General features: G+C 37.7%; 1 protein-coding gene across 1 annotated transcript in view; it reads right to left on the bottom strand.

Moving 5' to 3' along the window:
• Nucleotides 1-5: 5 nt before the first annotated feature.
• Nucleotides 6-17,562, bottom strand: part of LOC125820852 (uncharacterized) — a gene marked incomplete at its 3' end in the record, with an annotated part of 32,650 nt that continues 15,093 nt past the window's right edge. The window contains exons 6-22 of the mRNA XM_049500286.1: nt 15,922-16,068; nt 15,681-15,829; nt 15,465-15,595; nt 15,233-15,355; nt 15,078-15,151; nt 12,453-13,040; nt 12,226-12,337; nt 11,969-12,106; nt 11,274-11,603; nt 8,664-8,913; nt 7,275-8,548; nt 2,138-2,531; nt 1,132-2,051; nt 942-1,007; nt 745-870; nt 98-342; nt 6-21 (exon numbers count right to left, since the gene is read on the bottom strand). Of these exons, the coding sequence (XP_049356243.1) occupies nt 6-21; nt 98-342; nt 745-870; nt 942-1,007; nt 1,132-2,051; nt 2,138-2,531; nt 7,275-8,548; nt 8,664-8,913; nt 11,274-11,603; nt 11,969-12,106; nt 12,226-12,337; nt 12,453-13,040; nt 15,078-15,151; nt 15,233-15,355; nt 15,465-15,595; nt 15,681-15,829; nt 15,922-16,068 (5,083 nt within the window). The remainder of the gene's footprint in view (nt 22-97; nt 343-744; nt 871-941; nt 1,008-1,131; nt 2,052-2,137; nt 2,532-7,274; nt 8,549-8,663; nt 8,914-11,273; nt 11,604-11,968; nt 12,107-12,225; nt 12,338-12,452; nt 13,041-15,077; nt 15,152-15,232; nt 15,356-15,464; nt 15,596-15,680; nt 15,830-15,921; nt 16,069-17,562) is intronic.

Below are 17,562 nucleotides of genomic sequence, written 5' to 3'. Positions count from 1 at the left end.
CCAGCAAACTCAGATGGAAACCTAAGCATGGCATAAGAAGAAAAGCTTTAAAACAACGGAGGTAGAATTTCAGAACAAAACACCAAAAGAAACGTACCTCTTCTTGAAAAATCTTAACACTTCAACTGCAGCATCAGCCTCACACTCATTGTAGAGGGATAATGTGCCAGATTTTTTATCATGGAGCTCCTTCCCATCAACAATATCAAAGAATACATAGGGACCAAGACCCTTAGTCCCATGAAATGATGCAACTTTGCTGGATAACTGGTCTCCATCAACCAACTTACCATCATAAAAATGGAAAGAAGGAAAGCGGCATATCTCTGGGTGCATCCTATACTGTCATTTAAAGAAACCATTATATGACAGATGGGTTATAGGTGCTGATAAAGAAAAAACCAAAACACTTGTACAACAACAAGACTGGTTAGTTGTTATTTGGTGGGCATAAAGAGAATCATGTTTGTTAAAACTTGGGTGATTGACAAAAGTTCAGACACAATCCTTTTTCTGAAGACAAATGATACAATGCATAACGGTTACTGCACCATGTGCAAACAATTTAGCCAGCTGAGAGTTGATCAAGGAAACTGCAGCATGAAATTACTGGAAGCCCTATCACAGCAACAGTTCATTCATCTCACATCAATTGGCTGCTGACTCATGCAACCTATAGCCATCTCAAAATCTTGAAAATATATTTTGGAACTAAAAGGTCTACAAAGTTTGATTGAAAACTACCTGCTGTGTGAGCATGTTAACAGGATAACCAGCTCTTTGCAAGCGTTCAAACATGCTACATTGGAAAGAAAATCTGCTGGCAATATTAGAGAGAACTGTGGCTGGAAGCTGTTTTGGATCACCCACCTTCAACACCAATATTACACTTCAGTTAATATTATTAACCTTCATGACAAAATAATGCATCCTAAGCTTACCATCACACATCTAGTTTCCTTTGATTTTAATAGTTGAAGTGGTATGAGGGAAGCAGGCTCCAGAGCCTGAAAGTTGCAAAAACGTAAATTTTTAGGAAAGCCTGAATGGTGATCGATTCTATAAACATCAAAAGGACAAAGAGAGAGAAACCAGGAAAAAGAAAAGAACAAACAAAAAACAGTTCCATACTTGAGCAGCTTCATCAATCACAACTGCATCAAATAGGACACCCTCGGATGAACTGCTAAATCTCTGGCCGGACACAGATGCAGCACAAACCCCATATAGATCTCCACCACAGCCACTCAGTGTAGTCACCACAATCTCAGCCTCTTTTAGTATAGCCTTCCGTAATTTATGTCTAAGAGCTTTTGTCTCTTCAATAGCTTTCCTCTCCCGTGCCTGAGCAGCAGCGAGATCCATGTATATTGATTTCTTTTTTGCATACAATATTCGAAGCTTTGCTTCTACTTCTGCATCAGACATTTCCTTGGCATTATCTGCTTTATCAGTCCCTCCTTCCAATAAACAGTTAGAATCAGAATCTCCATCCCGTAAACTAGCTCTTTTAGCTTCATAACATTTGATAGTATCAACCAACTTCTCAAGATTAGACCGCAAGAATGTCAAAGTATCCTCGCCGGCATCAATCTTTGAATCAGTTGCATTCATTTTCTCCTCAGCTATGCGGTGATCAACAAGCGTATCAATGAAGAATGGCAATGAATTAGGATGAACTGTTTTCGTATTACCTACTCTAACGATATAAGGCTTGTACATCGTCCCATCACTGCCATAAAGGCCTTCACTAGTTATTCTTGACACTAGTTCATCTACTGCAGCATTTGATTGTGCACAGATGAGAATTCTTCTTTTACTGCAGTTACCCATTGATTTATCATTCTCTAAATCCTCATTAAGTTGTCTAGCTAAGGCTGCGTCCTGCCATGCCCTAGCAACAGCTGCAGCTTGACAAATTCGCTGTCTTGAAGCAGTGCAAGACATTCCAGTAGACTTTAGACCTCCATTTGATGATCTCTTGGTGTCCACTTGGGAGAAAGAAAGCAACGAACTAACAATGGCCACAATCACTCGGGTCTTCCCGGTACCTAATAGAAGTTGTCCAACAATGAACAGAATTAAAAAAAATAAAATCATAGTACAATGAATAAATAAAGACACAAAAATAACACACCTGGAGGACCCTGTATTAGAGACAATTGAAAATCCTTTTTAGGATCAAAAGGTCCAATAGCAGCACTGATAGCTTGCAGTTGACTGTCATTATATGCCGATTTGAGGACTTGCTGTAAAGGTCTAGATAGTTTATTGAAACTCTCACCGTAATGTTCACAGTGATTGTAACTGGTGGGATTCAAGATAACAGGAAGCAAAGGAATTCCCTTAATAGCCGACAATGCTTGAAATTCTCTGAGTTGAGAAGTTATGGTCATTAGACGACTAATGCACCATTTGCTTCGCGCAACAAGAAACTTTTGAGCTCGCATCAGATGAGGTCTATTTTGCAAGTACAGCCTGATGAGTAGGATGCTTGATCTCCTCTTACAATCTCTTTCACGCTTTTCCACCTGCAAACAGTCGGGATGCTTCAATATCACAACACAAAGACATCCACATGATCACATCCCAAATGTCCAATAGATAGTACACAGTTTTCAAAGAAATCAAAAGCTCTGACATTATGATTACATAAATTCCAGAGTAAAAGTCATCAGACAAATAACAACCAGAAATCAAAACAAAGGTTGAAACAGGTGTTACATATGTGTAAAGCACAACACTATCATCTATTAGAAATTTGGCTGGGAAGTCATCACCTGCTCAGAGAATTATCACAGGAAGGCATGTACATGCACGGGCATGTCTGCACGCACTTTTTTTAACAAGTTAAATATTTCTTTGATAATAACAAGGCCAACTTGGCTGTATACAAGTGATACCAAAAAAAAGGAGAAAACCTACAAAATATGGTTATCTCAAAAAGACACCAATACTCTATACAAATAGGAACTACATGGGTGCTCCAAAAGAAAATAAGGGATCAAAGACTACTCATTTGAGCAAAGCTCATCTTCACCCCTTCACAAATTCTCCTATTCCTCTCTTTCCAAATGACCCACATCAAAGCAAAAAGCCTTGTGCCTTCTTCTAGTAGCTCCACTTTACAGTAGAACATCACTTCTTGACAGTTCTTGGCATAATCCAAGAAACTCCAAACCATCTAAAAGATATTCTTCCATAACCTCATGGCTAAATTGCAATGGAATAGAATAGGTCCACCTCCTCACTCGCCTCCTTACAAAGGAAACACTAGCTCATGCAGACAACCGTTCGTTTTTTAAGATTCTCTGCTGTCAAAATCACGAGAAGAACCACACCTTCCTCGCACCTTAATTATCCCTCTAACTTATTTTTTTGGATAAATTATTCTTAAATGAGAATAACTAACAGCCCTTGGGTTAGCCTAGTAGTCAACGAAGTGGGTCAAGAACCATGAGGTCAAATGTTCAAATCCAAATAGAGGCACAAACACTAGGTGATTTCTTCCCATCTATCCAAACATTGGTTGGCAGAGTTACCCAGGCTTGTAGGAGGTAGCAGGTACCCAATGAAGTCAATCGAGGTTGGCTCAAACACAACAGTTATAAAAAAAATGAGGATAAACAAAGGTAAATTTTAGAATAGTCAAATAAACAAATGAAGTAAGAGAGAGGAAAAGGTAGGATTCAAAAAGAGTTAACGCACTCATTAATGAATTAATGGTGATCACCAAATACCCATTGATGTCTTAAGGACAAAACATATATTAAAGCTTGTATTTTAAACATGCGATATGAAGTCATGATTTTCTTTGAGAATGGTAACTTGAGTATTAAAGAAAAAGGCACTAGGATAGTGCCAAAACCATAAATACAGATAGAAAGGACAGCAGATTCAATTATGAAATCCTAACCGTTACAGGGCACCTATTAGATCTACTAAGGATATTGCCTCCTCTACAAAACGTTCTTTATACCAAAATGAAAAAGAAGAAAGCACTTCCATCTTAAAATTTTGTAAAGAGTTACTTCTTCCTTTAAAAATTCTTAAATTTCTTTCTTGCAAAACAATATGAAGTCATGATTTCAAATCAGCATTTGGACATGCGATTTGGGATCATGATTTCTTTTTTTTGATAAAGGTAACATTTCTATATCAATCATCAGCTCAAAGCTGGTATCAAAACATTTACATCATATCCTCCCTCCACACGTGTGTCGGGCATAAACAAAAGATAAAGAAAAGAAAGAAGAAAAAAGAGAACTATCCCTAGATCCTCCTTTCACCTTTATAAGGACCCTAGAATGTCTGCAATAGCCACAGGGTCATCTATATACTCTGAACTACACTAATAGCAAAAAGTGATAATGCAGTTCATTTTAATCTTGTGCAGAGGGCTGCTCTTGTTATCAAAATTCCTAGAATTCCTAGAATTCCATATGGTCCACCAAATAACAGCTGGGACAATTTTCCATCTACTCTTGTCTATGCTACCACTGCCCTCCATATTCCAGCTTTCTAGAGCCTGTCCTATTCTCCCTGGAACAGTCCAACTTATACCTCTGAAGCTAGTAAACAAATTCCACAACTGGCCAACCACTTTACAATGCAAGAACAGATGATTAATTGTCTCTGCAACCTGCTCACAAAAACAACATCTTGGGCACATTTGTATTCCCCTCTTCATAAGATTCTCTTGTGTAAGTACAACCTCTTTCACCACCAACCAAGTAAAAACTACCACTTTATATGGTATTTTAACCTTCCATATAAGCTTCCAAGGCAGAAAGTTAACTTGGGATCCCATCTGATTCATATTTCTATATGCAGAACTAACGGTGAATAAACCTTTATTATGACATTTCCATTTAAGAGTGTCTTCTCCTTCCTTGAATCCTAAGAACTGATCAAGTGTTCCATAAAATTCAGCCAATCTTTCCAACTCCCAGTCTTGCATCAGTCTTCTGTAGGTAAGGTTCCATCCATGTTCAGACCAAACTTCATAAAGAGTCGACTCTTGTTGTTGGTTCAGGTGATGAATATCTGGGAACAAGCGTTTGAGGCTTCCATTCTCTAACCAGTTATCTTCCCAAAACCTGATCTTCCTCCCATTGTTCACATTACATTCAGTTTTTGCATAGAAACCATGCCATAAGTTTCTAATTGATCTCCACAAACTGGTTCCATATGTGGATGTCACTTCATTAGTCTTCCAGGGTCCTTCCTTCCCATATTTGGCCTGGATCACCCTACCCCACAAAGATTGTTCTTCTAAAGGAAATCTCCACAACCACTTCATAAGAAGACTTTTGTTCTGCTTCCTAAGATTTTTGATTGCCAGTCCTCCCTGCTTCTTGGATAGTAGCAGTGTCTTCCATTCGACTAGGTGGAAACCTTTATATTCCTTCTCACCGTGCCACAAAAAATTCCTTCTCAGAGCATCAATTCTTTCTTCCACCTTTGCTGGAAGGGGAAAAACTGACATTAAGTAAGTTGGTAATGCATCTAGGACTGAGTTAATCAGCACTAATCTATCACCTCTTGATAAATATTGAGACTTCCACCTAGACAATCTTTTCTCACATCTTTCCACTACTCCATTCCATATCTCCTTGGATTTGCTATTGGCACCCAAAGGCATACCCAAGTATGTTGCTGGTAACTGTCCTATTTCTACACCCAAAATATCCACCAAATTTTGTATTCTGGGCACCTCATTGATTGGAAAGATGTGACTCTTCCTCCAATTAATGTGCAACCCTGATACTGACTCAAATAGTATGAGAACTATCCTCAAAATTTTTAGTTGGCTGTCTTCTGCATCACAAAAAATCAAAGTGTCATCTGCATATTGCAGATGGGTGATTTCCAATCTAGTATTCACCTCTTTGACCACATTAAAACCCCTTATCCAATCATTCCTATGCGCTGTTTTAATCATACTGTTCAAGCCTTCCATGACTAGCAAAAATAAGAAAGGTGAGATTTCAACTTTTTCATGATTTCAACTTTTTTAAAATGTAAAATATGACGCATAAGTTTATATTTTGTACAGAAATCATTTTAAATTTTGAAAAAAAAAACAATTAAAAAAAATCATGCTCGGCGTTAAGAGATTGTATGTACCACGTGCAATGATGATTATTACTGAATTACTAGTTACTACTATTGTTGGCTAGTGGATCTTTATAAAATTATGTGTATTTAGAAGTTTGTAATAAATAGTAAACATTTATTTACAAAAGGAACATGGAGATATGCAATTTATCAATGTGATGCCTTAGGATATTCTAATATATTGTTTATGAACTACAGACAGGAGAGGATAAATTGTGGTGGACAGGAGATGACAAGGGAATGTTCGAAGTCAACAAATCCTACAAGTTGATGGATTAGACAGATCAACAGTGCTCAATGGCTAAGAGGAAGCAGTCCTTACACAGGACAATGTTTTGAAGAGGGGGATAACCTTGTGTTCCAGGTGGTGGTGAAACATCTAAGATTGTTAACCATCTATTTTTACATTGCAAGTACACCCATCATCTGTGGAGAATATTCCTAAGCCTCAAAGGCATCTCCTGGACAATGCCCAGGAAGGTGGCTGAGGTATTACTATGCTGGGAGGAAGCAGGTGTATATGCTAAGGACAGAGGTAGATGGAGAGTTATCCTGGGGGATATCTGGTGGGATGTTTGGAAAGAAAGGAATTCAAGATGTTTTGAGAGCATAGAGAACAATGTGCAGAAAGTTAAATTAAACTGCATTTTACTTTTAGTCTTTTGGTGTAATCAGTTATACTCTAATGACACTGTCTCTATTATTGATGTGCTAGACTCCATTTAGACGTAGAGAAGTGAAATCAGGAGTATACTTGTATATAAGGTTACAGTACCCATGTACTGTTTTGTGATATAATACAAAGTTACCAAGTTCAAAAAAAAACACTATGGTTTGCTCATTTGATAAGATTGTATAAGGAATTGAAAAACAATTGATAGTTTTCAAAACTTGTTGGGTTTTCATGTTTATGAGAATTACAATTTAAGAAATCCAAATAGCATGTCCAAAGTCCAAACAAAACTTCAAACTTCATATCAATCTGATTGACTTCATATCACATGTCCAAATGGGCCCTAAGAGTTTATGCACCGTAAAAAAAAATTCAACAGAGGTTATACCAAAAGCAACCAATCTCCTCCGAAATAGATAATTAAACATCAACCAATAACTAGTCACAGCATAATAAAGATCTACTCAGAAAGTACACTCACCTTTCCAACCATGTGAATATCAGGACAAGAATTCCTCAGGGGTTGTCTTGTAAGCAAAATAAGATCATTGTCTGAGCAGCTTTTAGAACCAGATAAATCAACATCCTCGTGAACACAGCGAATGAAGTGAAAATCATCAATTCTTTCAACTGACATTACAGAAAGACTGCCACAAGACATCTCTTCTAGAGAAGTTATCTCCTGAAAGGAACTCTGCAATTGTGCTTTAAATTCTTCCAGTATAAGTGGACGAAAAATTTCAACATATTCATCAACGGATTGGAAACAAACAGGAACCTCCTTTAATTTACTCAAACTATCATTCTTTCCTTCACCTGCAGTTGTCAATCCAACTGTTAAAAAGTAATTGCACTCCAGAATAGGTCTATACCAATCATCAAGCCTCACAGCTTTAAATCTTTTTACTCCATCATCCAATCTCAAAGCGTTAGACCTATTTTCAACTGGTAAGCCAAGTTGAATGACTTTCCTTTTCGGACCAGAGAAACTTGTTTTTAGGGAAAATGATTGTTGACGTCTAGCTGAAGTGAGAAAAACTGACTCCCGATCATTGCTGGTTTCACTTACAAGCTCTTTCAAGACTGTATCATTAGGTTTTATATCATGTTCATCAGCCTCCCCGTCATTCTCTTTCATACTCACACCTCCATAAGATGAGCCCCCTAGAGCAGAATGAAGCTCAGAGGTGACATGACTATTTTCTTTGGAATTCAGATTTGTATAATTTAAATGGCACTTGATATCAGTTTCCTTGTTCTTAGGCTCCATAGCTTTTGATTTGACAAGAGGCGAATCTTTTCTGGCATGTAGTGCATTTAATTTAAGTCTTGGGATATCCAGATCCAAACAAAGATCAATTGGCTGAGAAATTTTCCTGGAGTCAATTTTTTTAGCAGGATCAGAATACACAACTCTCCCAGCAACATGGCCAACAAGTTTAGGATCAAAGCTGATACAAGAATTGATATCTGCACCAGCAGAAGTATCTGTTTCTCTTTCATCACCTGAATGAACTATCGAATTACCTCTTTCGTCACCAACAAATGTTTTCAAGTCTGGAATATGCATTTTTTTACCCACCCTACTAAAAGGTGTGGCTGCTTCAGCTAAAGAGTTGTTGGTATGAACAAATTCTTCACCAGGCAAACATTTGGAATCAATACTAGTTTTTTTCAAGTCAATGTACCTCTCATCCACAAGTGAAACAGAAAGCCGAGCAACTTGCTTGGTCAACTCATTCATTGGAATATTATCTGCAATCCAGCAACATGGTAAAAGAAACTTTATTTTAAAAAAACTGATCATTATCATAATGGCACAACAGACAAGAAGTACACGATAACTTAACAAACAGAGTAATAAACTCGCCACATGAAATAAGCTTCTCAATATCTGCAGCTAATGAGGCAGGGATACCACTGCATGATGCTTTAATCAGAATCAGCAATGAAATTAAAGCGTCTTTCCAATATCTGACCACTACTGCAAGTGGTGAATGCCCCCAATCTATCAGATCACGAAGACATTGTGTCACTGCATTATTAAGCACGGTAGTCGGATCTCGGCAAAGCCTTCCGAAAACAACAGGAAGGGTCTCTAATAATCTGATGCAGGTCATCTGGAATAAGAAGAAAGCATACTTTGTTATAAAAGTTGCAGAAACCCTTTGATTGAGCCATCAAAGATTTTGGTCTTGATTATAAGATGATCTTCACATCCTCAGCATTAACATTTTCCAACAAAGTGGTCAGCTATAGGCCAAATACATGCACTGCAAATTTTTCAAAAGTCTGTAGGCCACATTTAAGAACTTCAAATCAACAAAATTAATCATACCACGTTTTCATCTTTCTTTTGGAACTAGTGAATAATGAGATCTCATTATCATGTTATTGAAGAAATATTTTGGCAGAACTCAACAGACAATTCAAATGCCAGACTACATTGAGGATACGAGAGAACATGCACAATACAATTTCCATACATGTGAAAGAAAATTCATACTCCAGTGCTACCCACAAATAAGAAAAACAATTTAGTACTAAACAAGTGTATGAAGCCGATGATTTCAGATTTGGGGAAGGCCAAGAGCTGACCAGTGGTCTAGAAAACAACAAATTATCACTCCCAGGACACCAACTTTAACAATGTCAGGTAGAGTTGCTGAGATTTAGTATTGCGTGGGTGATGCCGAGAACTGTAATAGAAATAATGTTTAGCTGGGCTTTTAGAAGACAGGAGGAGATGCAGGGCATAGGAAGTGGCTCCCCTGGAACTGATGTGGACCATGTGGAGAGATGAGATCAGGCGAGCTTTTGATGGTGTAGAGAAAAACTTTGTACACTTGAAAAATAGCCTTGTTTCTCTTATTTCTTTTTGGTGCACCCATGAGGCTCCTAGTTGTATAGATGATTGGGTAGCATTCGTAGAAAACCATATACTTTTTTAAGATTTTCTATTTGTATGCTCCTTGTCTACCGGCTACTTTTCGCCTTTTGTTTATAATACTCCCTCTGTCAATGGCGGAGCCAGAATTTTCAATAAGGGGGTTCAAAATCTAAAAAAATAGACACACGAAGTAGCTGACGGGGTTCGACATCTACTGTATACCTAAAAAATTATTTTAACCATGTATAAATCATATAATTTTCCGCCGAAGGGGGTTCGGATGAACCCCCTCATAATAGGGTGGCTCCGCCACTGCCCTCCGTTTCAATTTGTTTGTCCTATTTTTACTTGGCACTAAGTTTAAGAAAATAAGGAAGACTTGGATTTTGTGGTCTTAAATTAAAGATGTCAAATGTACCAAAATGCCCTTTAATATTGTGGTCTTAAACATGTCACATGGAAAGTTGGTATTAAAGAGTTGCTAATTATGGAAGGAAGCATTCTTTTTAAATCAGACTAAAAAGTTAAGACAAACAAATTGGAATGGACGGAGTTATTTTTACTTCATCAAAAAAATATCATTTACAGTTTCCAAAAGATTCCATAAGCTCTTAAATGAAGAAGGGGGCAGGGATATCATGCTGGGGAAGTTTGAACATTCCGAGAGGCGTAGAAATTTTAGGTATTGTAGGTGCATAAAGGTTACAGGGGTTGAAGGGGCTATTCATAAAATGAGGGGAACTGCCACAAGACCGGATGAAATTTCGTTATGGTAATGCAATGCAAGAGGTCGGAAATCTGGTTGTTTCTGATGATGAAAAGAGCTTTTATCTTATGTGAAATTTATGAAAACCCAAAATGTCGGTAATGTTAGAAGACGACCTACGGCATCTGATGGTCTTGGATTTGTGGAAGAACGCAGGCGAGGCAGGTATGGAGTGATTGACTGGGTTGTGTTTACTATCATTTTTAGGATGGCCAAAATGCCAGAAGATTGAAGGTGAAGCATAATGGTTCCGCGGTACAAGAACAAGAGTGGTGTTCAAAAATTGCAACAGGGAAAAGTGCCAGAGCTCTTGAATTTGGGTCGTGAAGATAATTTCAAAATTGTCTTTATTTAATATTGAAGCAAGAAGGGAGAAATTGGGAAAGAAGGGGAAGTCAACCTGTGAAAATGAGGGGGTATATGGATTTTTATACAGGGAAAAGCTACCATATACCCAACTCCTATACTAGACAAAATGTTGTTATGAAAATTGCAATTAATAGGATGAATTGATGAGTATTTCTTGTATACGGAGTTTTCCCCTAAATGTCAGTTAAATTATTTACCTTATTCCAAAAAAAAGGAAGGGTGATGAATTTTTTATCATATTCATCAGTTGGAAGCAAAAGGGGATGCTCTTTTCTATTGGAAGTTCACTATTTATTATGAGTATCGTAGTTTTCAAACAACAGAGCCACTCTCAACCTACTCTGCACAACAAGGAGGTAACATGCACTCCTGAACCATAAAGTTGTAAATAATGCATGTAACCAGGAAAGAAAGAAATATCACTAGATAGTAGATAAACACACTAAGATCCATACCTGAGATGGTTTTTGACCTATAAAAACCTTCCCAGCTGCCAAGCACTTCTGAACAGAGATCCAAGCCATTTCTGAGAGTAAGCAACAAAATTTCTCCCATAAAATGGAACTGACAACTGATTTATGTGCGTCCATGTGCTCACTTTGAGCTTGAAGCACGGGCTGCTTTAAGAATCCCCCTTGAGAAGAAAATTTTGAGATACTAGAGTCCTCAGAGGATTTTCTGACTAAAGGTTGGCTACATGAATTCCCTTCTTTTAGTAGTTTGCACAAAACAAAAAAGAAATGATGCAAAGTCTGAAATTCTGATAGAACGCAGTCCAACTGAACCTGGAAAAGAGGCAAACAAGATTATGACTGACAAATATAACTGGAGAACAATTTTCATAGTATTACAACTTTAGAAGAAATGCAGCCACAAGAAAGGGAAATTGTGAGAAATATATTATTGAAATTGTGTATCTACATTATTACATTGAGACCCTATTTATAGACACTACATTGGACTCCTTTTCAAATTAGGATTCCTATTTCTATTCCTATTCCTATTCTAAGTAGGATTTATATATTTATTCCTATTCTAACAGAAATAAAAGACAGCACAGGAATTGCACCAAGGAAATAGAGATATAGGGTGCTATAAATTCCAATGCTGGCTAACACTCAAAAAGAGTGATTCCGCTATTAGATCTTACCAGCTTTAGAGCATGTCTTAACCCTGTAGTGGTAGCTGAGAGTGAAGATGGGCTAGAGCAAAGAAACTGCAGTCCACTTGTTAGACCTCGTGTATTTGAAACTTGTTCAAGAATACACCGACCAACATGTCTCGCATTCTGCAGCAACCAAATAAGGTGGATACAGCATTAACGCAGAGGCAAGATCCTTCATCAAAAATACAAAATGATTGACTCAGTTGTCCAATTGTATGGAACTTTTGGAATGAAACTATTACATCGTTGGGATCCACGAGCAGAAGAATCAAACTGTCACTCATCATTGGCTCCCATGTCCACTGCTTCCTTAGCTCTCCTTGCTCCATTCTGATGATGAAATGAGCAGTCGACCTGTAATAACCTCCAGAAAATAATCAAGAAAAGTGCTTATATGAACACGAAATTCTTCTGATCACTAGCAAAACCTCAGAATCAACAGCATTAAGCCATAGGATCAACTGCAAACCTCTTGAAAAGCCTAATTAGAGGCATACACTTTGTTGAGACCCTAATGGAGTTTTTAGCCTCCACTCCCTCACCACCATCATTTGAACCAGATGGAACCTTCCAATTGAAAACATGAGAGATATCTGAACCACAGTTTCTCAACCAGTGACTGGCTGAAGGTGTCATACCAGACTCACTATCAGATTCAAGTAAAGAAAGACGTGACAGAGCCCAGAAAACAGACTTAGCAAATGATACTGGAAGAATCAAGGGATCAATTTCAACTAAAACCTCAAACCACAACATTGGGATGCACATCCAATCCCCACATAAATCTGATGTTATATCAGCTTGAGAACTAAATTCGTTCCAACAACTGACATCATTTTCTTCAAAATCACAACCAAACAAATTTCCTCGGTCCTCTTCTTCATCAAGCTGTAACGGCAAGCATCTTTCACCACTTGTAGCAAGTTGATACTTCAAAATTGAAGTTACCAGAGCGGAAGCATCAGAAACTATAATAGTTTGAATAACATCAAATGCAGGTTGACGGAGAGAACTGTGAAGTGATGAATCCTTCAAAGAGGACACAAGAGAAGGTCCCCTGCAGAATTAAGCAGGACAATGCAAAGGTATGTATCAGAAGCCACTATCCCACATTCAATTTTGGATTGATGGCTGCTTTGAGACAGCACTCAAGAGTATATGCATATTGAAATATGAGAATTTCAACAAAGTAATACAATGAAGTAGAAGAGAGGTTCATGAAAACACTATACTCAAGTATGCAATCTTTCAAGAATAGTCTAGGTCCATTGTCGAGAATGATGTACTATTAAAAATATTGTTAATGATAATGAGAGATTATTTCATATCAACACAATTCTGTAAATAAGGTGACTTACCTTAGATTAGGCAAATAACCACTACAATGTCACTTGTATTAAGATTACTGTTTAAGACTAATAATTTCTCTCTTCTCTCACGCTCTTTAACGCAGTATTGAACTTCACATGGTTTCAGAATCAAAGAGAAATAATGTCTGCATCCAGGCCAACATAGTGACTGGAAAAGTTCTCTTTTTTTTTTTCTTTTTTTTTTAATTGGAAGTAGGCATCAGCCCATTTATTAATATAAAAAAGGAAACAACACTATTTACAAAGCCAAGGTCCAACTGGTCCAAAAGAAGCAAAAGTTCACTTTTCTTTAATGTATGGTCACCGGAAAAGTTTTTTCAGCATGTTTGAGCAAAGGTTTATAAACTGCTTAAAGATTTGTGTCAATCCCGTCTCCAATAAGCCAACAAACTACACCAGACAAGACATACATTGACCCAACAGTACTAAGCGCCACTGCACAAACCCTCGCTCGCTGTCACATTGACTGCCATGCATTGGCACACGAAATCATGGACAATGGTTGTCTCAGTCATTGCCATGTGTACAGCATGTAAGAAACAAACTTTGTGCAATGATTTCTAGGAATATTCTTGATTCTTCTTTTCAAGCTGGAGCATATAGGTCATAGGTCCAATTATAATATAGTGCACACTAATTTAACAGATATACTTAGGAGTAACAGTATCTTTCTAAATAAGGTAACTTACCTTATTTTATTTTTTTTGATGACTAAATAAGGTAACTTACCTTATTAAAGTAGGCTAACAACTCACATACAGGAAACAATGATATAATGACTTTAATCATCTCGAAGGTTGTTTCTTCTCCTGGTGTCTCTCTCTTTCACACAATCAACATAACTCCAATGTTTTTGCTTCACTTACAAGGTCAAATTAGACTTCGTTCAAATTCACTTTTAAGGTAAAATTCAATTTTGCTCAATTAAATGACAAGAACAAATAGCACAAACTACTATCATATGCCTCTTTAACATAATGCACAATTTTTTATCAAGAGAGAATTGACAAAAATTCCTGTTTGACTTTTGAAAGGTCTGCATAAGAGGTATTAACGCGAAGGGAGGAGTAAGTGCAGAAAGCAAATATCAACAAGATGTAGGCCATGTTTGGTCAAGTTAGGAAAGGGCATCACTTCATCGCTTAAGGGATGAAGTGATGAGAAACGAGGGGTTATCGCTTCGCCTCAATTATGAACATTTTGAATTTGAAAAAAGAAAGATACATCTCATTCGCTCGCTTCGACCCTCGCCCTGATCCATAAATGACTATAAGGAACCAACAACTCTCTCTTAAACAACCTATATCCTCCCCACTACGGACCCTCTGCTATCCATTGCAGCAGAGCTGTTTCATGGGGCCATGCACTTTAGAGAAGAAATTGATCCCAACGGAAAGCATACCATTCTTTGAATCTAAACTTTGAATAGATAATTAATATCAATCTTATTATTCATCAGATGCTGAAATTAGTTATTTTATTTGGTTATTATAGTACTAAAATCATATATTTTGGAATTTTCTGCTCCTAGTAATGTGTGTGATTCACTTCAAAAAATAAGTGTACGCTTCACTTCACACTTTGAGCTTCAAGCCCCAAGGACCTTGACGCTTTTTCCGCTTCTCTTTTAAACATTGTGACTGAAGCAAATCTAAGGTAACCAATGCAAGGGACGAAATTAACAGTCACTCAATCATATGAATAATTGACCTCTAGGTACATACCACATATGTGCACATTCATATGGCGGAGAAGGCGGGTTCATAGTATAACCTCGGTGAACTATGAGAAGAGCTATCTGCAATATATATTGAATCTCGCGATGAATAAGACGGAACATAAACATCAACACACCTTGGGCTGAAGACAAGATAATAACCTGGCAAGCTTTTTTTCTCATGAGCAAGCTGAAGTTGCTACTCACAGTAACTTGATGCAGGAGAAAATAAAGAAGATTCCTCCTTTGTTTTTCATGTTCTCCATCTTGTAAAGCTTCTAGAGACTGCAAGGTTTGCACATGAGAGCGGAAACGTAACTAGGACCACAGACAGATCAATTGAAAGAAGATAACCACACATTACTTAAATTACATAGCTGAGTGAAAAATATGCCTGTAGAAAAGGCAGGAAAAGATCAAAGATTTCCTTATGACTTTTCTCATTTCGAGTATGGAAACACTGGCCCAATAGTGTATTCCGCATCACACTTGGAGATAAAGAAGTCTTCAACCAAAGCTTATATCCTTAGCAAAGTGTGATTGGAGATATATCAGGTATTAGCCGAAGGAGTGAATTCAGAAAACTAAAAAGGTATGTATGGAAACATACCAAGCATCTCAAACAATAATCTCAGACAATTAACAGCATAAGAAAATTCTGGTGAATCATCACTGATATGGTTGAGAACAACACTCAGAAAAATGGGATAACGATCTAAAATGCCTTCTTCAAAAGCTGGAGGCTCCAAGAATCCAAGCCTTCAAGACACAGAAAAGGTAACAATGAGAAAAATAAAACTGAAGAATACAATAGCTCGCACACAAGGGAATAGAAGCCAACTACTTCCTACAATGCTTTGATCCCAAGCCATACAGTAACTCGATCCAACTCAACCCTAGGCCTTAGATTCGGCGTAGACAATGGCAAAACATCTGCTGCCAAATAAGAAATGTACTTCTTCAGCAAAAGCTGCAAAGCATCCAAATCTGCTGATTGCCTACAATGAAACAACAAATTAAAAAGACATCAATAAGGTGTGTACATATTAGTTACTCTCATTGTTCTAGTAAGAAAAAACAGAGGAAGTCTTTCCTAAAGAAAGGCTATTCTAACAATACTTCAGGATGGTAATCTAAGATATTAACTTATTAAGGCAGAAAATCAGAGCCTAATTTACTTTCTTAATTTGTGTAAGTGTCAAGCGGGCTATAATGAGCTAATATCACTTCTTTTTCTTCTTTTTCTTCTTCTTTTGATAACTACCTCATTTATCTCTTAATATGGACTATTTTACAAGCTGAAACTTTTTACATTGGCATGAAGCAGCTTCTTCTTCGGTTCTCTGGTTTTGCACACGAGGAACTTGGGGTCTGGAGACAACCATAACCTCAAGCTCCACCTGCAGAACCAAGAGGACCAGCTTGATTTATTTAGAGAGGAGAATTCATTAAAAGAGGACGGCATTTCTTTTAAAGAGTTCATTCAAGGAGGGTAGATTTTTTAAAACATTTCAGCAGGCCTTTGTGAAACAAGGCTTGTCACAGAACTCTTCCTGGGGAAATACTCAATTTGTGTCAGTTCACACTCACTTTGGCTCGCATGTATAAGTTCTCTTTTGTTTTTCCATTTGGAGTGTGTGGGCATGCCCATCCTCTAGGGAGGAACTCTTCCTACCTCTATGTTTCCTATACCTGTAAGTGTGGAAGACAGCATGGATGCTTTGAGAAGGAAATTGTTATGGCGGGTGTTAGAATAGAAATAAGTATTTCCTACTTAGAATAGAAATAAGAATAGGAATAGGAATAGGAATAAGAATAGGAATCCTAGTTGGAAAAGGATTCCAATGTAGTGTCTATAAATAGGGTCTCAATGTAACTATTTAGATACACAATTCAATAATATTTTTCGTATATATTTCTCACATGGTATCAGAGCATTGGTGAGAACAAACAAGTCACCGTATGTCTATGTCAATTTCCGGTGACTGTTGGGTCTGATTTTGTTATACTTTTTTCTTTCTGTGGGTGTTGTGCGAAAACCAACACCACCACGAGGCTCGGAAAGCCCCCGCGACCAAACCCCAGCCAAAACCACCGGAAAACACCACCCCACGCGCTCTCACGCGCCTATCGGAGGTGGCAGTTTCCGGCGAGATCTGTCTCACGCGCCGGCGCGTGAGGGCTTTTCTGATCATATTTTTTTGAGATTTTTTTGACAGTTGGGGTCGTCCAGCCAATCCGACCAGGCCCATACTGTTTTTGACCAGATCCGATCGCCGGAATTAGAGTTCCAGCTATTTCCAGGCAGTTTCCGGCGACTTTTCTTCGAGATTTGAATTTTCCGAGACAAATTTAGCATAATGTCTTTTGGGTGTGATGTTTTTGGTTCCAAAAATATGGGGATTGGAAGTTCTAGCCCTATAATCACTTCAAAACTTTTATTGGGAAGTTCAAACTATTTATCTTGGGCTTCCTCGGTTGAGTTGTGGTGC

Source organism: Solanum verrucosum, unplaced genomic scaffold (assembly GCF_900185275.1).
Source record: "Solanum verrucosum unplaced genomic scaffold, falcon-dt-bn FXZP01000117.1, whole genome shotgun sequence".
NCBI lineage: Eukaryota > Viridiplantae > Streptophyta > Magnoliopsida > Solanales > Solanaceae > Solanum > Solanum verrucosum.
Note: the sequence above shows the minus strand (reverse complement) of the source record. Positions and strands in the feature narration are given on the sequence as shown.